The following is a 26,192-nucleotide window of genomic DNA, read 5'->3' on the forward strand; positions in this document are numbered from 1 at the left end:
ACTACATTACAGAATGGAAGGTAATAGAACTATAGCAAGAAATGCAAACACCAAATTTATAACATTCCTTAAATATTGGTCTTCCCACATGATAAAGAAAAGTGATGGATATTCACAAGTTACTTGTTCTTTAGTCAGAGGAATATCGCAGAGGAAATATCCCATTAGAAAAACAATCTGCCCAAACCCTTCCTTCTTAAGGCAAAAAAAAATTACTTCATTGTTAGAATTATAGTAAAAACAAACTACAGAATAGTAAAATTAGTCTGATTGGGAGACTGCCACTCTTCTTCTGCCACTTTACAGCTGCAATCAATGGTATGAAACTGAAGGGACTGTGAGCACTGCTGTGAAAGTCTCCCAGCTACAGAAATTATTCTTCCTTCTGTCTGAAAGCCACCTGTAAAAACCTAACTCAAAGACTAGAAACAAGCAGACAAGAGTCTGCTACAATATGTTCCTACTAATAAATATGTCATGCTGCCTCCTAAAGCCCAATGTTATTTCCAGGCTAAATTTATTCATTAGCAGGTTCAGAATCATTTATCCCTCAGCCGACTGTGCCTTAGTTCAAGCATTTAGCCATCCTTTCACATGCCTCCCACTGCATTTATAGAGAGAAGACACATCTCTTTCAGCTTTATTTTGCTTGGCTTACCAAAGCAGTTTTCTTGGCCAATGTCTACACTGTCACATTATATAGCCCTGTTCCAGACTAGCAATGCACAAGCCAGCTCTAGTCCTACAACCATAATCTCTGTGAGCATCCTACACTGCCCATGCTAATGAATTACAGGCAAAGTTCTCCATTTCCCATACTCATCCAAGCAATGCACATGCTCCAGCTTAACTTCATCTGATTTAGCTGACCTGTACCATACACACAGTGTACCTGAGGAGGTCTTACCAGTACAACAGCATCACTAATGTCTCCTGTTCTATAAACCTGAGCATCGTGTTTGCCATTTTCCCTGCCCTATCACTGCTGAAACATAATTATCTTGCAGCTGATCAGTATACTCATGTGTTGCTTCTTGTCAGTCATTACACGCTGATGAAGCTCTGGCTGATAGCAGAAATTCTTGCAATTAGTCCCTAACTGCATGACCTTGCAATTTAATACGGTATTTCATCCTGTTTCTATTAGTTCACTTCAAATTCACTCAGCCAGTTTCACCTCATCTTTGAATCAAATTATGTTTTCCAGTTTTAAGACATCAATGAATTTGCCTAATATTTAGAACAGGGTAAAAATGAAAAAAAAAAAAATGCGTAAGATTGATGCTTCCACTATTCTGGACTCTCTCTTTCAGACCACTAATTCTTATCTCATTAAAATTTTCATTATTGCATTGAATTTTTCATCACTTCACAATTCATCTGCTACATGCCACCTTTCCCAGCTAAACAACACTTTACATGGCAAAATACCAAATACGTTCCTGGAGACCTTATAAGTAATATCTGCTGTAGTCTCCTTGCTTATAAAAGAGTCAAAATGAACAAGGTTCCATCTTAATTAGCTTGTTGTTGTTTCGTTATTATTTTCCTTTATGTTTTTGCTTACTTTTTTGGTTGATAAGTTCACAATCCTTGCATACTGTTAATTCAGACTCATGGGTATTACAGTTGTCCACATGTTTTTAGGCTGGGTTGTTCGTGGGGTTTTTTTAAATATAGATGTACAGTATTTTTGTATACCACTCCAGTTTTAACAGACTAAGTACAAGATCCTTGCTAGTAGTAATTTCACATGCCAGTTTTTCCACTGTTTCAGACTGAAGTCTAAGTATGTTGAGTATAACGACTTTCAAGGTACGTTACAAAGTTCTTTCACGGAATCACGGAATCTTCAGAGTTGGAAGGGACCTCTAGAGATCATCTAGTCCAACTCCCCTGCTAGAGCAGGGTTGCCTAAAGCACATCCCTCAGGGCTGCATCCAGGCGGGTCTTGAAAATCTCCAGAGAAGGGGACTCCACCACCTCCCTGGGCAGCCTGTTCCAGTGCTCTGTCACCCTCACCGTAAAGAAGTTTTTCCGTGTATTTGAACGGAACTTCCTATGTTCTAGCTTGTGCCCATTGCCCCTTGTCCTGTCGCTGGGAACCATTGAAAAGAGCCTGGCTCCGTCCTCCTTAAACCCACCCTTTAGGTACTTGTAAACATTAATCAGGTCCCCCCTCAACCTTCTCTTCTCCAGGCTAAAGAGTCCCAGCTCTTTCAGCCTTTCCTCGTAAGGGAGGTGCTCCAGTCCCACAATCATCTTGGTTGCCCTTCGCTGGACTCGCTCCAGTAGTTCCCTGTCCCTCTTGAACTGGGGAGCCCAGAACTGGACACAGTACTCCAGTTGTGGCCTCACCAGTGCAGAGTGCCTTTTTTTCCCCAAAGGCAGTCATAGTAAAATTGTAATTTATGTGAATGGGAGATCTTTTTGGTCAATTGTTGAGATTTAAACAAAGGACATGGATTGTCTTAATTAGGCAATAATTGGATTTTGCTTTTCAAACAAATTACAGCTTTATATCATAAGGAAATAAATTATGTGAGAAAAATGACTGCAAGTTTTAGGTGAAAAAGTTTATTATAGCCTTTGCTCTGCAATGAACTGCAGTATACTATAACTAAGTGGAATTACTGTCAATGAAGCAAACCTTTGCTTTTTTACATTTTTTTCCATCTTTCAGTATTCATCAGTATCTGATATGTATGAGAAAAAAATGGGAATCTTTCCTGTGCTTCAGAAACTTCTCCCATAAACTTACCATGTTGCTGTGCAATACAAAATTAAGGATAATCTCTCAGCTAACAAAGCAATATCTCAACAATTGACCAAAAAGATCTCCCATTTCCATAAATGACAACTTTACTATGACTGCCTTTGGGGAAAAAAGTTTTATGAAAGAACTTTGTAACGTACCTTGAAAGTGGTTATACTCAACATACATACTTTGAGACGTACTTTGAGTCTAGTACAATGCTGTAAAACTTTCCCTGACACTCAGTCTACCCGGGTCTGAGATAAGAGTCATCTTCCAGGAATTAAATGTGGAAGAAATAATTGATGCTATTTCCTGAAAACATCAAGAATTCTTTTTTGTTAATGGTGACAAAAAAGAACATTCAACTATTTGAGTCTGGATCCCTTCCAGTTAAACAAAATTCTGACCTGAGCATGCACACTGGAAAACAGGTATACTATGTCATTTGCATGTAAAAGTGTGGGTATGCTTTTGAAATTTTGTGAGTCTTAACTGCTGCTTGTTGGGAATGTATAATTTCCTTCTAAAAGTTGTTTCCATCCCCATGGGATAGTGGATTGAGACTTGAGAATATCTGGTAGACATTATTGTTTATAAGGCTTAAAAGCAACGATTCCTCCTTTCCCCAATCTTATAGTACCCATGATAAATTTTTCTTCAGTCTCCTTATAAAGGGTTCCTAGATTATATAGGGATCAGTGTCTTACAAAACTATGTCATAATCCTCCAGAATTTCTGTTTTATTCTAAAAGGGTGTGGGAGGGAAGAAATTCAGCAGATAAGGGAGGAAAAAAAACATCATTCAAAATTCAGAACAGCTAAATAGGTCATTCAAGTCTTACAACACTCTCCAGTATCCAGGAGCAGGTGATGACATTGGTAGTCGGGAACAGAAATTAAGAATAGAGAATGCTGACATTTTTTGCAGAGTTTATAGGTGTCATGAACACTGGATTGTCTCTAGCACACGTGATGCTCTATGGGGTAAACCTTAAACACATTATCAAATGTATGAAGGCAAAAATATGTATAAGAATATGCAGAACAGCTCCATATCCTTAAAATACCTGCATTTCACTTAAATACTGCTTAGAATCCCTTAAATAGTACTGAAGGTAGACTAGTCCTCTCACTGTGGCAACAATCAGTTCTCTGATCTCCCTTCTGCATTAGCCAGTATTGGCTAATGAATCACGGTCACTTCAGTTAGACAGCTTCCTCTCTTATGTTCTGCAGAAGGTAACTAATCAGTTGATTTCATTAGCAACTTTGCTCTACTTATAGAAGTATGGTAGCACAGTCCCTGTGATCATATCTGAAGCCATAAAAAGTTGTCTATAATGGGAGTATGGTGTGGACATACGATAAAACTTTCCTTTGCTGATCCCAAAAGTACCTACTGAGCCTTCTAGTTTTTTGTAAAGTGTTCAAACCTAACTGAGGCCTGAAGCCCACCTCCTCACCTTTCCTGTACCCTCAGACATCAGCACAGATCTTAGGGTTCTCAGCCAGCAAGAGACCTGCCTTAAGCATTTTACCAGTTGTCCTGGTTTGAGATAAAACAGAGCCAATTTTCTTTTCAGTAATTTTACTTTTCAGTTAAGCCTCTTCTAACTGACTGAAATTAATGGCATATTTTTCAGACAGTGTCTGCTTCTAGAAGATAATGTCTGATGTTTACAGTGAATACCAAGGAATGGTATGCAGAGAGGCTCTCCTATAACAACCAAGGTCAGCTAACTTCGTTGTTTGCCCTGTTGGAGGGTCAGAAGCGGAAAGGCATAGAAGGATCACACCTGCAGGGAGAAGGAGACAGGACAGGTGACCCAGAACTGAGCAGTGGGGTATTCCATCCCATCTGCGTCATGCTCAGTATAAAAGCTGAGGGATCAAAGGGATCAGCCTCTTTCTTCAATGGCCACCATCCGAGGAGGACTCTGTCTGTTCCTCTGCCTTTGAGCCTAATCTGTGCATTCCTGAATCCAGTTCTGGAATCCAGTTCCTGTCCATCGCTGAGTCCAATCTGGGACTTTCCCAGTGCCTGCCGGTGATGGGATCATCACCCTGGGAGTTCGATACTGGTTTCATATATGTTTGTATATATCTCAATATTTTCTTATTAATATTAATTTCTTTTCTTTTTATTAATAGTATTTCATTAAAGTAGTTTTAGTTTACATTTCAACCCGTAAGTCCCTTATTTTCTCTCCCTTCTTTTCCGGAAAGGGAGAGAGAGATTAAAAGAGAGCATCTGTCATTTGTTTAGCAGCCAGCCCAGCCTAAACCACGACACAAGTCTACCAAAACCACAGCCTATTAAATTACCCATCAGGATTCCATGGGCTGCAATGAAGACACCAGTTCTCCTGTCTTCTTCAAAGACTGCATCTACGGCACTACCACATGATACATTTCCAGGCTATTTAGGAAAGGGCATATTCTATAGCAGAAGTCATTTTCTCTTTCAGTGCCCCACCTGCTCAGCTCTCTTGTGAAGATTTTATGTCCACTACCTATGGAAACTGAGATGTGAAGCAAAAACCTCTGTTTGGAGCTACTAAATCATATGTGGCTGGCAACTGTGGGATTTGTAGTATTTACAGGCACGCAGAAATTTTTATCAGATCAATGAATATATTGACAGTTTCTTTCAGAAGTATCGTTATGTAAAAGTCATTCAAAGAGAAATCAGAATTCAAGACGAGACACATATGACGAACATTTTTCTGAAATTGCCCATTAATCTTCAGGATGCAATAAAAAGTGATAAAATGTGATAGCAAAACAGAACGGATAACAGTGGACAACACCAACAAAATAGGAGGCTGCAAACCATTTTAATGCTATTGAAAGTTTCCTAGATTTTAAGGATTGAAAGCAAAATTAAAGTCTAATAAAAATCAGACTTTCATTAACAATCTGCTTGACAACATTACATTGGGACACATGCAGTACAACTTCAAGTAAACGTTACTCTTTTCCAAGGTTTAGAGACTAGTAAGATGAGTGAGGTTCCCTGAACAGGACATAGAAAGACCGCCTGATGTTAGGAGGAATGCCCCTCAGCCTGCAAGCTCTGCAATGAGTAGGTGGAAATGAGATGGAAAGGACCGCTATATATACATTTTTCTATAAATCTTCTTTCCTTATCCCAAACAAAGTGCATTAGAAGCAGGACTGCATTCCTCCTATCCACTTTCAGAGCAATTCTACGCTTAAGACACCAGCAGGAATGATTATGCTTAATGCTTCACAGTTTCAAGAGAAAGAAAAGAGAAGGCATGTTTTCTTGAGCACAATTCTCCATGCCTCTCATACACAGGGACAAGCAAAATGGCCTGAAGTAATTAATGTCACTGCATTTAATCACTGCTGTATTATCACCACTCTTACAGTAAGAATTCTGAAACTTCTTTTTGCCCCAAAGGCTTTACTAGATCTAGAAGGGACTGAGCACGGCAGGAATCTGGCCAATAGCCAGGAGGCTTAAAGTGCTGTTTCAGTTCTAAACTCTAGCATTTAGTTTTGCCTGCCGCAATGCTGTAAAATCTGCTTTAGCTGTGAAGTAACTTTCAACACGTGAACTTTTACTCAGGAACCACGAGATGGCACCACAAGAAGTCACAACACCTGTTCCATTATCAGCAACTATGATCTTGCTCATTTATATAATTAATAAAGCAATTGAGCAGGATTGTTTCTTTTTCAGGCAGTAATACAGAGATTACAAATGGATTTCTGCTCAGTGACTTTTCTATTCCTATAAAGCTGAGCAGCCAGTGTTTAGACTGATCCATTTCAAACAGCTGTTTCATACCATGCTGAAACAGACACAACATAGATCAATATTTTAAAAGGTGATCAGTGACCGCAGGTATCCAATTCCAAGGTAATTTTAATCACATTTAGAAACTCTTTATTTCACAGGCTGGCTCATTCCACTTGTCTTGCGTGACGCCTGCCCTGTTCTTTCCTCCCACAGCACCATTCAACTCCCCTGCCTACCCCAGTTCCCTGCCTGGCATCCCACACTCCCCCATTCCTGCACAGAGCTGCCGGCCAGGTGGACCTTCACTGCCTTCACCTGCATGGAGGTAGGAGAGGAGGATCCCAAGCCCCTAATGAGAGAGAGAGAAAATTAGTTTCTAGGGACCTTGGCAAGATAAGAGGGACTCCAGGATCCTCAAGGGAACAATGAGCAGTATTTTCTGATGTCAGTCAGGCCAAGACTCTGGCTGGAGGTTCCAGCCATCAAGTAGCTTTACTTTTCTGCCATAAGAAGGCTTTCCATCTTCCGACATCATGGCAGATACAGGAGTATTTACCCCAAAGGCTAAGCAGCCAATGCATCCCACCATAGCACAGTCTGGTGCAGTGCACGCTCTCAGTCACACGACGTGGAAGGCTCCTCCTGTCTATTAGGCCCTCCCAGCTATTTTTTTAATGCCCTTAAATAATAGAGTGCTTCTGATCACTATAATTCACTGAGCTATAATGGTGTTTCACCTTCCTGCTTCCTATCAAGAACAAGATTTCTAGGTTTTCCCTGTGGATTGGAGAGGGCATGAAAGGATGATATTATGTCATGGCATCATAAACTGCTTTGTGCACTTCTCTACCTCCAACGATCACCAAGGAAACATCATCAAATACAGAAGCCATTAACACAATACCTAAAATAACACACCTCCAAATAAGCTTTCTAAACCTCTATTTGTCTGAATAAACATGCTACCTGCGCAAAACGTGTTCCCAAAATGTGCTCAGCCCTCAGCAGACAAAAGATTCTCAATACCCTAAATTAAATGAAAGTGATTTTCTGACTGCTGTCACATTGTAGTTTTTTTAAAAGTCAGTGACATTAAGGTGCTCAGATATTTATTTTTCAATATCTCTTATCAATTATGGATTTTTTTCTGTAGTAAAATGACCACATGGCAGTGTCAGGTCAAATCCTCTAGAAACATGAGCAAAACTGAATTGTTGGTACTCAGAACCGGGATGCTGGAGTCCAAGAGCTGCTACCAGAAAAACAGAGAAATCTCAGTGTCTCAGTCTGGCTAATGCCAGGAAAACATCTGGAGGGATGAGATAAACAATTGTTTCTTCCACAAGAGGAATAACCCTAAGCTCTTGGTCTCACACACACTTCAAGCTCTGCCGCAGGCAAAAGGGGCAACAAGGCCATGGTTCTTCTCCCCTCCCTGGAAGTCTGCTTCTCTGCCACAGCCTGCTTTACTTGTGCCTGGGACTCATTCTGCCTGAGAACAGTGGCATTCCTACAGCACGGTTAATGAGGAGAGAGTATCATATGAACAAAAAAGGCAGAAAGGGAGGGAAAGGAAAAAGCTACATCCTTCACTGAGAACAGTAACCATAGATCCTACTAACCACTGATTTAGTTGAACAGCGTATAATTCTATACAAAGGAACCACAAGTTAAGACTTCAGCTCAAGCCTGAACCTACCAAATTCATACCTACTTTATTTAAAATAAAGCCTCTGGGTTTTATTATAATTGTCTGGAAAAATACACTTTCATCAGAAATTTAGCCAAATACAATACTTGGGGTTTTTTTATTTCATCATTCTGTTAATATAACCTAACAAATAAGGTTTGGTTTTCTTACTGAGCTATACTGGGCCGATACCTGTAAAGCTTTTTCTTTAAACTTCATCTCTGTTTCCTCATTAAAGCTCTGCAATACTGATTCCTGCAGTAGTTTCATGAAGTTTCTTTGCAAATTTGCAATCTGATCACAATCAAACTCCTACAGCTCACAGAGCAACTCCAATCCCCTATATTCTGTGTAATAACAGCTCCATGCCCTAAAATAAAGATTCCATAGGACCGCTGAGAAAAAAATCCTTAAAAAAAAATATTTAGAATCCCTAAAAGCAGCGAATATTGTAGATACAGCTGCTCAGAAAAACGTGAAAATCACAGCTGGAGGTGGCTATGGCTGTACGCATTCTTTTCAACCTACTTTTTCTTAAGCAATTTGACCTAAAAATTACTGCACTTGCAAAAAGAATATGGGTCAGACATCTCCAGCCTAAGACTTTATTTAGTAACCCAAATAAGATGGGCTTTTCATCCATTATCCAAGTGCGCTGAACTGCTCTGCATCAACTTCATCATGTTACCAATGCACACTGTCAGCAAGATTCAAACAAGCCTTATGTTACATATGATAGCAGTAGTTTGAAAATAATTAGCAGGTGCTGTTGCCTATGTGTGAATAAGGCACAGTCCTGCCAAATTTACTATTTTAGAAGAAATGCACATTTTTTCAGAAGCCATTCATAAAATCCACCATAGACATGTTTGCCCTGCTTCTTTGCATGGTTACAGAACATAATAGAACTGATGAATTTTTAAAGGGTCTGAAACATTGTCTTTTTTATTTCTACGGTTAAGAAAATATGAATGTGACAGATCAGTGAAACAAGCTACCTAGAAAATAATGCAATTATTGCTTACACAAACTACTAATGGCAGCCTTTGTCCTTTGGACTCAAGTCATTCTTTAATATTTCTGTCTTGAAGTACTATTTACATAAAATTAAAAAAAAAATGTTGTTATTGATAAAAATCTGTGTAAATTTGTTGTAAACATTGACATGAAAGAAAACCAGAAGGCCCCCTAGCTCAGAAATTGCCAGGTTTGCCACTAGCAAGTTGTGTCAATGAAGCTAAGTATCTCATCTTTCTCTCAAGCACTTACTTTTAGGAAGCATATGCAGTACCAAAGCACTCAAAATGCAGTCAAATTTGATTCGGCTTTTCAAATGAATATTCAGATATGTTTATTTGTTTTTCATTTCGGTTTGGATTTCAAAATTCAGTCATCTCCGGATTAATATGGCTTAAGAGAGTAATGTGCTGATAAGGGTCTTTAGGAATCTAAGATCACTGTCCTCCAAAACATAAGTCTAAAAAAAACCCGACAGATTTTTTCCAAAAATTTACCATTTCTATGGTAATGGCAAATGACAAATTTCAAATTTGTTGAAAACTTGCTCTCCCTCTCCTAAGATGATTTCAATGAAGTTCACCAAAACCCGGGTTTCCTGCCAGCTTTCTCATGTGACTGCTCAGAAGCCTATCAAGCTGGGTTGCTGAGGATATGTAGTATGCTGATCCATACTACATTCCCAAGGCTGGGGAATCCAGTGCTTCCAGTATTTGCAGCTGCCTAGGCAGTCCACGTGCATGCTCTGGCTTCAACAGACATAACCTGAGACAGAAAGACAGCAACCTTAAGCAACTCAACAATGAAAAAGGCTTTCCTTCTACAGGGAATTTCAAACTTTTGGGGTTTCTTTTTTAAGAATGAAATGAAATTTTAAAAAACAAACTGGTCTTCCTCTCATGGATAGTTTTGCTTCCATTCACACTGAATTCTTCTGCTACTTAACAACCCGCGAGTCACAAGCAAATCCAGAGAGCTCTCCGCTACGGCTCAGTGAGGAAGATGACAACACTTAGTACGGTTCCTTCTTTACAGGCACACACACGGCTCAGTGAGGAAGATGACAACACTTAGTATGGTTCCTTCTTTACAGGCACACACATGGCTCAGTGAGGAAGATGACAACACTTAGTATGGTTCCTTCTTTACAGGCACACACAGGCACCGCTTGAATTAGAGTGGAACAGATCTGGGCATGTCTCTGTACTCTGTGCAAGACCAGCAAAACCAAACCATAAGGAATCATATCAGATGCAGCCTCATGCCCCTGTTTCTAGTTTCTTTAACTCGTATCCTCATAAAAGTATTTCTGCACTTTTGCTATCAACAACATAATGGCAGTCCCATACAGACCCAAGAACTGCTCACATAAGAAAAAGGAAAACCCAGCTGCTGGTTATATATTATAAATATATTGTCCATCAGGTCTCTCCCGCGCTTTGTCAACTCTTTTCTAATATGACTAATCTATTTTGTTAAGACCATTAAGATGCTTTCTTGTCCTTGTTGAAAAACACCAGTTGTACCCAGAAAGCCTAAATAAAACAGTAGCGCTTCAGGACAGTCACAGGATCAAAACTGCTACCTATTCATACACAGAGAACCTATTCCTAGAAAAAAAATTTTCATTGGAAGAATAAAATACTTAGGAACAAAGTGAGGTGGTAAAATGAAAGAATGATAAAGAAGAAAGGAAAAAAAAATCCAAACAAACATATAATTTTTAAACTTCATTTGGTCTTGAGCAGAATCTTAACATACACTTCCTAACAGATACCACTGGAGTTATCAAGTGATCTTACATAAGAAGCCAAGATCACACCGTGGTTTTACAAGAGCAAACAGCTGGAGGCTGTAAAAATCCCATCACTAAAAAGGGTAAGAAAATGCAGCTGGTTTGTATATTCAGAAACATGGTATAAAAATCAGCCATGAATGAATTTATATCATGTGAGACAAAAACTACAGGAAAAATAACGGGATGACAGTAACATAAGCATCTGTATTGTTCTTTGCACTGTTCTGTGTTTAGTAAACACTTTTCAGAAGGATTAGTTTCTGCTGCTGTTGACTGCAAGCAAGATTTTCACAAGACTTAGAAAGACTAACAGCTTGTGTAGGTTTTTGGAAACATGGGATGTATAACCTTTGCTCCAAGTAATGGAACCTCGTATCTCAGAAGCTTTCTAAAATTCTGTGCTACTAAATACACAGTCAACGCATTCTGGTGTTTTCTTTATTCTCGAGGGTGAAGTAGTCTGCTTGCATATGAGTGGATATATGAATTCTTCAGTAATGATTAACTCTTTAGCCAGCACTAATTAGTTTCAACTATCCAGCTATGCACTCGACAGGCCCAAGCTCCTTCACAATTCTGCATCAACAGTGCTAGGAAATTAAAACAGTATCAGTAAAAATTGTACTGAACGACAGTGACCAACTACCCAATGCAGTTACCACTAGAGCCAATGAGGGTCTCTCCAATGACCCCAAAGGCATATAGACGGCTAATGCAATGACAGAAATAATCTCCCACCAATAGTAAGAAACAAAAACAACAAAAGAGAAAAACAACATTCCAGTCAATTTACTTAACCCAGGCCTGTGCTGCGGTGCTGTGAAATAGCAACCTCGCATAGGGAGTCCTGAAGCACAGATGCAGAAGCAATTTGCAATCTGTATACTTCAAGGATATCAATTTAGTCAGTCACTGGGTAGCAGCAATAAGGTATTTTGCTTTAAATACCTCAGGTTAAATTTGGACCTGTGCAGAAAAACATTTGGGAAAACACAAAAAAGAGGAGAGGAAGGGTACTCAGTCAAGACAGGCTCTGGGCAGAAGAAACTTGACACAAGCACGTGTTACATCCAGTATGATGGCAATGAAGTGAACAACTCCAAACTTTGGACCAAAAACTCTTCATTCTGTTCTAATCCACAGAAATTTAATTAAGCCATAGATTTAAGCACCTTAAATGTGCCTTGAGACATACTTTCAATGAAAAACAGCTTTCAGATGCAGAAACTATTATCCTCAGAAACATATAACACGGCCTTAAACATGTAACCACAACCATGAATCTAACAAACCTAAAACCACATCCCTTGACACTTTAAAAAGAATATATCAGAAGCTAAAGCTAGTCCGCAACTGGAATAATTTACAGATAAAACCTGTCTTTTATATCAGCCGTGTTTTTTCCATTAAAAGGTTCAATACATCTTCTATTAGGACAGAGTCAGATTTATTACTCATGGTGTATGTTGCACACATATAACCAAGTTTTCCATACGCACTTTGACAGATGCTGAATTTCTCTGAAAAATCTAAAGTACTTCCTTTTAAGCAAGGCAGATTTACAACTTGCAGTAACACAATTGCTAGTCTTACCACCACTCCTCTTGAAGAAAGACATTTCATTACTTTAGGACATATAAGAAACCATAGCTTTCAGTCCTGTATTAGATGCTATTGAAAAAGGAAAAAAAAAAAAGAAAAAAACAAACCACCAACAAAAAACTCACTAAACCACAGAAGAAAAAAAACATTTACTGTTTAGAAGGGAAACAACAACAGAATGTGTCACAGCAGTTCTAGTCCAAGTGATTAGAAAGGGCAAAGCAAGTGCTCTCTTGTGGCAGCAGTGGTAACAATGGCTTGCTAGGTTACAACAGTAAACAGTCCAAGGGAAATAGCCATAGAATACAAAAAAATAACAATATAGAGAAGCCTTTTGTTTCCCCAAGATGCCACTAAGGCATTAACACAGCCATGTGAATCTGACGCTCAAAGGTTGGAGAGTCTTCATCTACAGACTACCTATACTCTCATGAACCAACTCCTTGTTCACGTTGAAGACCAGATCTTCCGTTATAGCATTTGCCAGATTCCCCCACTCACTTCAATAGGAATACAGCAATCTCCGTTGACAGAGGTCTTGGCAATTAAGGGCTAGCTATTCCAATCCAGCTCTTCCCAGTCATAATGCAATTACATTATTCTCTAAATTGAAATGTAAACTATTTAAAATGGAAAGCATTTCTATTTCTCAAATAGATACCAAACACAGTAACACCTACATATAACATTCACATATATGTGAAAATTACAGCTTTCTGGATAAATAACATTTGTTATTCCCTTCACAACTACCATAACCTTTTTTTTTTAATCTAACGGAATATAAACTTGAAAGTATGACATAGTTAGCATATAAACATTTCCCAGAGGTATGAACTGATAATCTTCAAAAAACCACATACTTCCACAGCTTCTTGCCCATCATGAGAAATAATTCCTTCAGCGTATCTTTCTGATGAAAGGTTACAACAGAATTAAAGTCAACCAAGTAACAACTCATCAAATTACCACTCCTCAGATGATAGACTGGTGATTAATTGATTTCAATTTGTAGCTTTCTGTTACCATGCAAATGCATATTCATGTATCCACACAATGAATTTAGCAGAGCTGGTAGCTGGAGAACCAACCTAGAACTGATGATTACAGAAACAACTGCCCTTGAAGTCAGTGCAGGAGGAAATCTTCCTGTTAAAAAGGTTGTATTGTGTTTACAATGTGGCTTCATGAACTCTTCAGTGAGAACACTATGTGATGCATTCCCTGTTAACCTCTCCCCTCATTCCCGCTCCCCAATCAATCCCATCAATTACCCTGCTACAGGTGTTCATTTCATTGTGGAAAAAATTGACATAGATTAACAACAATTGGGTTGGTTTTTTTCCTTTTAATCAGAATGTGGTGAGGGAGCTGAGTGGGCCAGAACAAGGAACTAGGGGAGGGAAGAAACAGCATGGCGGGTGCTAAATTTGCACTGCTTGTGAAACAATGGGTTTAGTGAGTGTATATGACTTCCTCAAACCATGAAACAGATCATTGCAACTGAAAGATTAGATTTTTTCTGTATCGTCCTTTGCCAATGAAGTTAATTTAGTTTTCTTTAATTTGCATAAATTAGTACTTAGAAAAGGACAGATCCTCAGTAGGGATATAATAAATTGTAATCAGCTTTTGTCTGGCATCTTTGGAATTAGTGATTTACAGCAAGTAAGACTCTTCTCTGAGTAGGCAGACTCTGTTGACACTAAGTGACACAAAAGACCATTATCAAACAATCAGAGTTTATATGAGTAATGAGGATGTCTGCTTTCTTGGCTTCTTTATAAATCTAATTGAGCTGCATTGTCATTCAATCAATCAAAGTTATTATTCAGGGGATGTCCAGGAAAAATTTGTGGATCACTTTCTAACTTTGGTGTGATAGCAAATTCATTAACAAATTAAGGTATTGTGGACTGGATGGAAACTGGAACAGATGGCCAGTCTGCAGGACCACAGGAAGGTATGAGACACTTAAGGGGCTCATTTGTAAAAGCCATTTTGAAAAGTATCCCGTCTGCAGGACAACTAATAAGCCAGTGAGAATTTCTTTTCATGATAAAATGCTTTTAACTCTATGTCCTTGCCTAGTTTTCTTTTGTGGATAGATTTCTGTAAAAGTCAGACTGACCATAATAGAACAGTCATAACAAAGCAAGACTGGCTGTTCTGGGCAGATGCTCGTAAATACAGTGCTAGTGTGAGTCATTTTCCCCAGAAGTGATATGTGAAGCTCAACAAAGTTATTTCTCTGTCATTATTCTGGTGAAGAGGCACAAATAACTAACTTGGGAACTCGGGAAGTGAGCAGTGAGCAGGGGAACACTATTCGTAGAATCTTTTATTATCGTGACAAACTAAGGAATGCATTCAAGTTGAGTTTGCATGGTTGCCTGTTAAAAATATTAGCATTTTCCCTGTAACATGACAATACTTGATCTGAGATTACTGAAAACACAGATCTGGAGCTTCATTATGACATCTTTATAGTCCCGTGCCAGAATACAGACATCCCTTACATAAGTTAAAAAAACCATGACCATGTGACAGACAGGAACCAGGACTGCATATACTGGGATAGAAATCTGAATTTTTAATAACCACAGTGGTATTTTAAATGGTAAAGAAAAGTGGAGTTACTCACAGATTAACAAAAGTCACACTACTAGCTTTCTTGGCCCACAGATCAATAAACAAGTACATATACTGCTCACTGGGTAAGACCCAATTCAGAGAAAAGCAATTAAGATTGATACCCCGAAAAACTCAGGAACATGTTCATTAGCCAAGAAACATTCTAGCAATGTCTCTGCTATGAATTACCAGAGGACCAGCTTGCATCCCAAGCCTATCAGGTTTGAGGGCTGACATAAAACACAATTAAAACACCTGAACTTTTCTTTTTCAAAAAATAGGCTTCTCAACCTTCTTTTGAATTGTGGAATGGCTCAGCTATTTCTAAATGCCACTGAATCAAATCCAGTGAAACTTCTAAAAAAACATTGTGACAGTAACCTTCACCATCGCTTCCTAAGTGTGTTTTGGTTTTCTTTTTTCCTCTTAACAAGGCTTGATCTCACTGTCTGGCTGAAAATTAATCCGCTTTCACCAAGTACCAAACTAATGCTTGCTGCATTAATACACTGTAAATCCTCAAGGTATAAATTACACACGATTTAGTATAAAAGGTAAGCATAGGGCTTTCTTTTCACTGCAGCTGTTACCAGGAAGGCAAGTAGAATACAGGTAAGTTTTCATCAGATCCTGATCTAGAAATCTTTTTTCAAATTGCAAACACTGTATGTAATGACTTGATTCTGAAAAATAGATTATCCTTTGCTTCTCTCTCTTGCTTCTTTTTCTTTCTCCTTAAAGACAGGACAAATTTTTTGTACAGAAACTTAGATAAAAATATTTAATTGAAAGCAGTATTGTGCTCCACTATCATTATTCTGCAAAGATTGCTGACATGCCATTTCAGCCACTTAGGAAAATCAAACTCCTTTAACAATAAACATATGGATAGATCTATGTAATGGCCTTATCCTGTGTTCTCACTGATGTTTCTGAAAGCTTGCTATTATAGAACCACTTGAGGATAATGTGAAGACTCAGTTTCTCCCTGTTTCTGTAATTATTTCCTGTTGAAAATAACTATACCCGTTTCTTCAGGATAGATGTATTTTTTTTGCTTTATACACAGGATGAAGACAGTTAATTGTTACGTGCTTTTATTTTGCTGGAAAGCAATTTGTTGCAATAGCTGTCAGCTCACCAATATTACTATAGCAGTGGAAAGAGAAGAATGTGAATTCTGTATTACAGTGAACGCCACGTGGTGCTCAGGATACTGCTTCACAAGGGTGAGAATCTTAAATTTAATTTCAGGCACCGGAATTAAATATTCCAAGTGATGTATAAATAACCCATTTCTCCAGTCCATAACGAACACCTAAGCAGGATGAGGCTTGTGAAAGAACAGGCTGAGTAACTGCTAGGCTATTTGACAGGAAAGTAGATACACAGCCAATCTGAACCACAAAGGGAAGAGTGAAAAGATGCTAGTAAAATTCAGATCTTTAACTGGCTGCACGCATTATGTTTATAATGTATAAACAGACTTGAAAGTATTACAATCTGGATTTCTGCCTTGTGTTCAATTTGTGGTTGCAAACAGATACAATAAAGCAGTCATTACTATGTAGACTCCTCTACTTTTCCAACTGATTTGAAGAATCAAGCAATTGACCTGCAAGATTGGTGATGATATGACACAAATTTGCCATATCGGTCCTCCTGAAATGAGAAATCTAAGGCTCTAGGTGAAATTGGAAGAGTCTGATCCAAATTCTTTTGATCTCAGTGGGATTTTCCCACTGGTTTAATTAATTCTCACACCAGGTCCTTTATTTTATAAAAATTTGGAATTCTACCCCATAACAAATTTCAAAATAGGTATTTCTTTCTTGTAATTTTCAGGATCCAGTATATAAATATCCACCAGTATCATCCGTTCAGCAAACATGTACCTTCAAAGAGGTTGTGTATGAAACAGTGAAGCTCCCTGGCTGTGGTAATCATCCTGAATCTTTTTATTCATACCCGGTAGCTACGGAGTGCCATTGTGAGACCTGCGACACTGACAGCACTGACTGCACTGTGAGGGGACTGGGGCCATCCTACTGTTCCTTCAGTCAGAATGGAAGTAACCAATGAGGGCTACTTGAGATGGCAGTTCGGCTTTAAATGTTCACTTCTAAATAAAGGTACTGATCGGGCTTAAGTGGAAGATAACAGGCAAGGCTATTTAGAAACTGACAAGATTGAAACAAAGATATTTTTTTTTAAGGCCAAAATGGAGAGCTACCGACTAAACTTCTCTTCGGGCCTTCCCTACTTATCCCATCAGTTTCCTTAAAATCATTTTCATAGGTCTATAGAACGCTGCTTCCAATTCTTTCTGCCCTTGCCTCCTCCTCTTCTCTATTATACCTTCATTCTTTATATTCCTGTATTTCCACTGCCTAGTTCATTTAGCTTATTCTATGCTATCCTACGCTTTCAAAAAGTTCCCAAGTTCCAAGTCTTTATTATCCCTTGCTTTCCATCTCTCCTCAGAACGCGCTTATTTAAAAAGCCTTGCCTCACTGGTCTTCTTACAACGAAAATCTGTGCCCTCACTTACTATTAGTTGGGCTGTAAATCTCTCTCAGATGAGACCCTGACTTCTTTTTGGCGAAATACTTCATATAGCCATTATGCTCTGTAAATAATAACAGCATGTTTAATTAAGAGCCAAAATCTTTGTTCAAATGTTGAATGTCACCCGAACCCTTATGCTTTTTCAGTAAGGCTTGTTAGATCAGGCTCTGTGCCACAGTAACACAAATAACATGAACTCTAGCTCATACCTGGATAACTTGAAAAATTAATCATCAGCTGTCTACTTTCACCTGAGTAAACATATCCTAAGTTAAACAATTCTGAAAATTTTGCCACCTATCAGCAACACTGGATTTCCTCTCATTATGCAACAGAATGAGAATTTTTTTAACACTATTTAACACAGGAGTCTCAAAAATTATTTAGGGATGAGTCCAGAGGCACCTGATCTCAGTAGTGCAAACATGCCTTGAAAGTAGTCATTTCTGAGAATGGAAGTTCATAAAGTTCTGCAGCAACCTAATTCTGCAATGGCCAATATGAAGTTGGGATGGTCTGGGAGCAAGCTGGAGGACTGACTGAATCAGAATGGAAAATTATTTCACATTATGGGGAAAATTATCTGAAACCTACAGAATGAACTCCTATCAGGAAAATGAAAAGATACTATTCTTCATCAGAAACAATATCACCTACACAAACACAGAACGGAGAGCAACTGGTTCAGCAGCAGTTCGGCACCAAAGACTTGGAGGTTACACAAGCTAGGTATGACTCAATGCTATCATTGCTGCAGAAAAGTGGGAATGTAAGGAGTAGAGCCTACAAGACACAACCTACTTCCACCACTCAGTTCAACACGATGAGGGCCTCAGTTGAGTTGTTATTTCCAGCTTTGGACACAGAACTTCAAGGTGTTGAAAAACTGGAGAAAATCAACAGAAGAGTAATAAGAATGGAGTGATGCCTAAAAAACATCCTAGGAGAAAAAGATTTAAATAAATGCGGTTGTTTTGCTCATGGGAGGTAACACTTAGGGAGGGAAATTAGTGGAACCTTTTACATGCTTGAAGACTGTTACAAAGAGAAAAGGAACAGTCAGTTCTCCATGTTCATAATGAACAGAACAATTAATGAAAGATTCAGAGTAGTCTAAATCTTCTGAAAGGTAGAGACAGCTAGACACTGAAACAAATTGTCCAGGGGTTAGGGAAGGAAGGAAGGGAGGGAGGGAGTGGGTTCTGTGGAGCAGAGACCGCTACAGGTCTTCAAGAACACATTGAACCTGTTAGAAAAGAGAGAGAGAAAGTTAATTTGCCATGAGTCAAGGGACTGAAGTGGGTGACCTCTTGAGGTTGTGTGGCATGTCTGCTTTGGAGACACTTACAGATATGTTTATTTGAAGGGAATTTGTCTGTTACTCTGGATCTCTCTTATAATAGACAATAGATATTTTAACTTATTTTATTTTTAGCTTTTGTACTGAAAGATATTAGTTCTCTTAACTTAATTTTATTTATAAGATTAGTCCACATGGACATTTTCTTTCATCTAGTGGAGTTTCGAAAGTGGTAAAGTAATAAGTAAATCAAATTGCCTCTCACACATTTCTGTTTTAAACACAAGTTGCCTTCTGTTAAAACTAAGGATATTATTCGTATAAGGAATTGTTCCATTCTGGATGAGAGAATTTTGAATTAAAATTGCAAAACAGAGTACCTTGTGGTAAAAAAGTATGGGAAAAGTTACGTTTTCAAAATAGATCTGTAAACACCTGTATTGTTGCTTGTACATTTTGGAATAATAAAAATAACTTTGTTGCACTTCTGTTATGTATGTCTTGACATGCCGACTAAAAAACTTGAGAGTCCACCTGCCCACTTCACATCAAATGTTTTCTTCCCCCCCATAATCTTTTTCATGTAACTAATACACCCACCTGAGCCATATTTGCATTATATGGCCAAATCACATCAAACAAAAGACTGGTATATTTCAGCTTGATCCAGTAACGCGATGATTAAACATAGTTGTAACACAAAAGAACCGTGGATGAGAAGAAAGTTTATCATTAATATTTTATTTAAACTATAGGGATTAGAACCTCTCCAGAGCTGTGTCCACATCTCTGTCACAAATTAGCTTGCATGTGAAAACAAAAATCATACAGCTCTCATTTCATCTGTCAGACAAATGCATCACTCGTTTTCATTTTGCAAACAAATCTCTTCAGAATCTCAAATCTAAACCAGTAACTAATGTAGTCAAAAGATTGTTGAAGTTAATATCAGAATGCTAGCAAAAAAAATACTGATCACGCATCACTACAAGCTTCCAGACTTTCACACATCTTAGGTACAAACCCTGAGACAAATACCAAAGATGCAAAGAAAAACATGCCCTCCATACAAGCACTAACCCCTGCCAAGGAAATTGTAGCCTTTGGGAATACCTCTTTCGAACACCGTCTTAACCCCTGTCCAGTACCTAGATATGAGTTCTACCCAAATCTCTTCCATAAAGCTGGCCTTTTGAAAAATGGGTATATCATACATCAAAAGCTTTCTGCTTTTCCAAAGATCAATGGGGAACAGCAAACAAATAATTTATCAAATTTATCTTCTTTTTCTAATCATAAGTGATCACATAAAAGGCTCAGGAAACATCTAAGTCCCACATGAAGTCTTGCTGTTAACATCAGTGAGTTTTGAATGCATGCCTCCATTTATATGAAACTAGCGTTGGTATTCTGTTCTGAAGTAAAAATCTGTTCCAAATCATGACAACAATTACTTGTTCTACAGACTGATGGCAAATATTTCACTGTCAGTAGTTTCACTGACAGAAATTCAGAAATTCTTACAGATAGCTGGCCTGTCTTGAAGATATCTTGGAATACCTTTGATATTTTGCCAGACTCTTTTCATTGGTTCCCAGTGACAGGACAAGGGGCAATGGGCACAAGCTAGAACATAGGAAGTTCCGTTCAAATACATGGAAAAACTTCTTTACAGTGAGGGTGACAGAGCACTGGAACAGGCTGCCCAGGGAGGTTGTGGAGTCCCCTTCTCTGGAGACTTTCAAGACCCGCCTGGATGCAGCACTGAGTAATGTGCTCTGGGCAATCCTGCTCTAGCAGGGGAGTTGGACTAGATGATCTCTAGAGGTCCCTTCCAACTCTGAAGATTCTGTGATTCTGTGATTTTGTAAGACAGACTTTGACTTTATCTTCTCAAAGTTCACTTTCCCTTCAATGCCAAATAATCACGTCATTAAACTTACTTTTACATCAACATTCTTTCAAAAGTTTAGTGAAGGTACATGCAGGCCACGAGTGTGGTCTGAGGTCCAAATCTGCTTCGAATTATTACTGAAGAAAAATAGTGAAGAAATAATATGTATGCGCTTTGCCTAGCTCTATCATGACGAATGAATGGGAACTCTGTCAAAAGGTGAAAGTCTCAGTATGACATGCTACTCTAAATACTGAATTGGCGGGTAAGCTTTTAGAAACATTCCTAATAGGGTCAGAAGTAGATTTTCAAAAATTCCTACCATGGGCCTAACTCTTTCCATTGAAATCAATAGGTAAAATGCTTTTCAACTTCAATAGAACTATTCTGCCAACAGTGAACTTTTCAAAAACCGCGTATTAATTCTATTTTTAAAGGCAGAGTCTGCAAAAAGACCTTACATGATGCCAGACTTTACCCACCAGCCTACAGACTAACTTTAGAGGCAGTAAAAACTAAAATGGACTGAACTATCTATTTATTTACTCGCAGTTAAGTAACATTTTCTCGTCTTGCATTATCCTGAAAGCAGCAAACCTGGAAAACTAATTTATAATCCCCTGGTGAAGGCATACAGCATAAACACAATACATAGTGTTGAACTGTCCCTTAAAGACCTTTGAGAGGGACACTTAATGCAGATTCACTGTGTCGTAATTAAGTTTTTCAAATACTCAGATGTATAGATAAACTGCATGAAGATTATTCATCTCTGCTGCCACATCTGTGGGTGAACTAATACTTTCTGTCATTTATTATGCAGACAGTTTGACCTTGATCTTATGAGTGTCTGTGCCAGTAGTACTGGAAGCTGTCCAGACATCAAGATGGGAACACGAAGTGCAGGAGTAGTATTCATAGTCCTACTAATTGAAATGACCGTTTAATCCCAACTGCCTTTTTAGGTAGAAAGCACACCCTGATTTTACAGACAGGTGAAGAAATACAAATTCCTCACCTTGAAGCCATTAATAAAGTATCAACATATTAGCATCACCCCACTGTTGTCAATGCTCAGCTATTATTCCCTGCCTAAGTTCTGTAAACCATTCCTTCTAGCTTAAAACAGGTTTACACTTGCTGTTGTAATTTTAGCATATAACTGGGTTCACAATATATTTTTTTTACCATAAGCAAGAAATATAAATGTCCTCTCCTTCTATTAACCCCATTAACGAATAAGAATTTATTAGTCATCCACAAATCCTCAGATAAATGTAGCCTGAGACAGGTACTTACAAATAATAGGTGGAAAACAGGTATGACAGGACTCTGGCTTGTCCATGTCAAGTTGAGGCTGCACTTGGGCTATTTGAATGGGAAGAAGACAGTCAGTGGAGCATGGCGTTAATATGCTGTGCTTCCCCTTCACCCTCCCACCTCAGCAAGTGCATTTTGCTTTGTCAATATGCAATATTTAGCCACACACTTAATTTTCATTAAAAAATACAACTAGCATCTTAGTTGAAACTAAAAGAAAAACAAAAACAAAAAAAACCAAACAAACAAACGAAAAGAAAACCCTACAAAAAAAGAGAGCTAAGCAGCTAACCTGAAAAATTCATTTGGAGATGGCAGCCTTGAGATTAGTGGTTCCCCTCCACTCGGGCAATGGGATCTATAAAATTTTTCTGTGTATCATCTCATGTTTCTCTTCAATTTATGTTATTAACATTAGCTATCAAAGCCTTGGTCTTTCAACATGACTTATACTGATAGACATTACAGCAGCTCACAAGGCTGCGGTCTCTGGGAAATATAGAAAACAAGACAGGAGCAGGGTTACAGAAAGGACATACTTTCAAGAAATCAAATGTCAGTGTTTCATTATGTGTAGGTGGGGAAGAGAAAGAATTAACTAGCTGTGCTCCACAGTCATTAACCATTAGTTTTCTTTCATGTAGCAACTCTGAGAGGCAAGAGGCAAAGTCTTCTTACTTTACACTGATGACCCCTTAATTCACTGAAAAAATACTGGGGGGAGGTTTTGTCACATGTAATACTTGTATAGTATGACATTATTCTGTATGAAAAAGAAAGGTAAATTCTGGATCTAGTATCTTTAGATTACATCTGGCTCTAGTTATATACATTGAATAATACTATTGACAGAGATATTCAGTCCAAATATGAGTTTAACCCCTAAAATATGTCCTTCTTAAGATACCAACATTCAAGACATATAAGGCAATCTAGCATTATCCAATGGCTTGTAGACAAACCTTTGAACAACTTAAGGAATACAATTTTCCTCTCGCTTCACGTGCTTACATTTATAGTTTCATTCAAAAATTACGCTGTCTTTCCTTATCTCCTCCTCTCATTATACAGTACCGGCAAGTCAGAATGTTTTTGTGAGTGCCGTGGGAATTCCCAGTTAAAATAATGTGATAAGGAAGAAAAATGTTAAGAAGTCAGTAAGAAAACTTTTTTTTACAACACTGTCAAAATTTATGTCACAGTCAGGCAAAGGGTTATGGATCAGATTTATGCCCTGGTAATACCTGCCTTTTCAAACAGGTGCTTAGAATCATCAACAGCTCTGTAACACAAAAGCAGCGCACACACTTCAACTAGACCAGTGACTGAGAAATAATAAGGCAGCTTAAAATTAATTCTGCTCCCACTTCCAAATAGTACCAAAGACAGCTCTGCCAAGCAATGGATCTGGAATAATCAGTTAAATTTCTTTCCTATATTATTTCTCCTTTTCAAATAAATATTAGAATCTTCATGACAATTCTAAATCACATTTGAGCTAATGCTTTAGATGGGAGACTGATTTATACCATCAGTGTGAATGGATAGAAACTTTACCAAACTGGCTTTGTTTATGCAGGCTAGCCTCAAGACAAGTAGATCCTGATCTACAAGTATCTGGATGTGTTCATATACTTGGATTATTATGTCTGGAACTTGAAACCACTTTACACTGTTCAGGGACAATAACCAAATCTATTCCTGTCTATGCACACTGTAGTTACTTAGTATTCATTATTCAGCTTGTACAACACATGGGAGACTGTCACTGTATTAAGCATTTCTCTAAGCAGATTTTAGAGACTACCTTGTCAAATTCCAATATCCAGATAATAAATTCACTGGAGACAATGAAGGTGCAGCAGTTTGACAAAGACTCAGTTTACCTCAATACAAGCCCCAGACACCACCTCTAAGAACAAGCACTGTAGTTAATAGAAAGTGTATTGTCTGCAGTGGTCTTCTAGACTCATGAGAACCACTCCAAGAATATTTATTTTCATCTATTTAACACTATAATATTTTAGAACATTTATTTTAAGACTATTAGGATAGCTAGTGGGATTACAGAGTATTCTGACATAGCATCTGAAGATCTGTTTATTTTTGCTTGTACTGTGTAGACCAATATCGCTTTAATAATCAAAAATAAAATAGCACAAGCGCAAGCCTGGGAATGAACAACATTACAGCAGAATAACTAAGCCTCAGTTATGAATTTCAATGCTTCAGGGGTTAAATACTCAAGGGTTTGTGATGCCCTTAAATAATTCAGTCTACGTCCTTTCAGTAGATGTCTGATCCATTAAATATTCACTAACACTTTGAAGACTGGAATAGTGTCAGATCTCAAATTAGAAAATTTCCTTTTCATGTCACTCTTGCGTTAATTTCTGTCATATTATTTCAGGTTATTTGCCACATGTCAAACTAGGTAATATTAATAGCATAAAAAAGGATCTTCTCTTTCTTGAAAGAAACAAGCAATTCTGCTTTTGACATACACAACCCCCTTGACTTCAAAATAGGAAAAGTGATGTGCCCAAGGATATGGCAATCCATAAGGGAGACTTCAGGACCTCCTGACTTCTCACTCCAGCAAAACTACATAAAAACACAGTTTGAGGCATTATATAATTGGTAATATTACTATACTACACCAGTTTATTAAAAATGTATCCTCATACTTGAGCTCAAAATAAAATAAAAGCTTTCTGGCCATGACAAAAGGAAGAAAAAAGGCCTAAGTGCCAAACCGTAACCCTACTTCTAGATGAAAAGAGCCTCACGTAGACCTGCCAGGTTTCAAAAACAGAGAACTGAACTGGGAAATCCCTTCAGTCTTGGTATGACATCACTATATAAATCCTTGTTATGTTATATGGCTCCAAAAACATTACACAAACAGCTGTTCAAAAGCACTGAAACAAGATCTTTCACACATCAGGAACTTTGTGTCATAATTGGATTCTCCTGCTTGAAATATGTTACATTCTTGCAGTGAACATGTCTGTGCTAGGTAAAGGATTTCCTGCTTACATCAGCTGATTTTTAATGAGAAATCCATGCAATTTAGCTCTTCTTTCAATTTGTGAATTATTTCCAAGTAGATGTTGATAACTGTTTTGTTTGCAATGGATAATGCCACCCAACAACACTACAAAGCAAGATGACTTAGTCACATTTCTTCCTCATATCAGTGAGGGGGGACAGTAAGGGACCTATTTTCCCAATACATTCCAACTATTGTGTGAGTAATGACATGGCAATAAATATTGCTAGCCTGTTTGTGACTAGGACTTATTACTGTGAACCTGGACACGCTGCAGAACATTTGACAACCCAAATTTATGTCAGTGAAAATAAAGAAACTAAAAACACTAGAGATTTCACAGGTAAAACAAATTTAGTAGTATCACTGTGGCACAAAACAAAAGACCCTCAGACATTGCAAAACAATGAGGCAAGAAATCAATCACAGAATCAAAAATGTTACCAGCAGGAATTAGTTGCATAATACTCTCTAGTCAAGCATTCCCTCCCTTGCAACCTGGTTTGTCAGGTTTCCTGCGACAGGGAAAGCCTAAGATGTCTGAAAGAGAGGTATTCAAGAAACAGGTATTTCTTAAATTTCACATCAGTAGATTTATACAGATGGAGAGCAACGTACAGCACAAGCTTCTTCCCAAAAGAAAACAAGGGATAAAGGAAACTATAAATTTGATGAATTAAACAGAAATGGACCATATCCTCACAAAGAGACTTTTCATTGTTTATCAACTGTTACGCAGTTTAATGACTGGTTCCAATGACAATTACTGCATCTCTGACTCAACAGGTAT

General features: G+C 38.1%; 1 protein-coding gene and 1 long non-coding RNA gene across 5 annotated transcripts in view; one reads left to right on the forward strand and one right to left on the reverse strand.

Moving 5' to 3' along the window:
• LOC128909388 (uncharacterized) overlaps positions 1–26,192 on the reverse strand; it is a 69,371-nt gene that overhangs the window by 19,549 nt on the left and 23,630 nt on the right. The window lies entirely within an intron of this gene.
• FSHB (follicle stimulating hormone subunit beta) lies at positions 16,339–17,605 on the forward strand. The gene is made up of 2 exons (XM_054200996.1): positions 16,339–16,497; positions 17,114–17,605. Exons 1-2 carry the CDS (start codon positions 16,339–16,341, stop codon positions 17,348–17,350), a joined length of 396 nt encoding a protein of 131 aa, XP_054056971.1. The 3' UTR covers positions 17,351–17,605.

This window comes from Rissa tridactyla, chromosome 4, assembly GCF_028500815.1.
Source record: "Rissa tridactyla isolate bRisTri1 chromosome 4, bRisTri1.patW.cur.20221130, whole genome shotgun sequence".
Classification (NCBI taxonomy): domain Eukaryota; kingdom Metazoa; phylum Chordata; class Aves; order Charadriiformes; family Laridae; genus Rissa; species Rissa tridactyla.

Excerpts from the sequence above, each read along its gene's own strand:
- FSHB (XM_054200996.1), top strand. The coding sequence starts at position 16,339 with ATGAAGACAGTTAATTGTTACGTGCTTTTATTTTGCTGGAAAGCAATT. Across the intron at positions 16,498-17,113 it reads CAGGATACTGCTTCACAAGG|GATCCAGTATATAAATATCC; the intron begins GTGAGAATCTTA and ends TGTAATTTTCAG.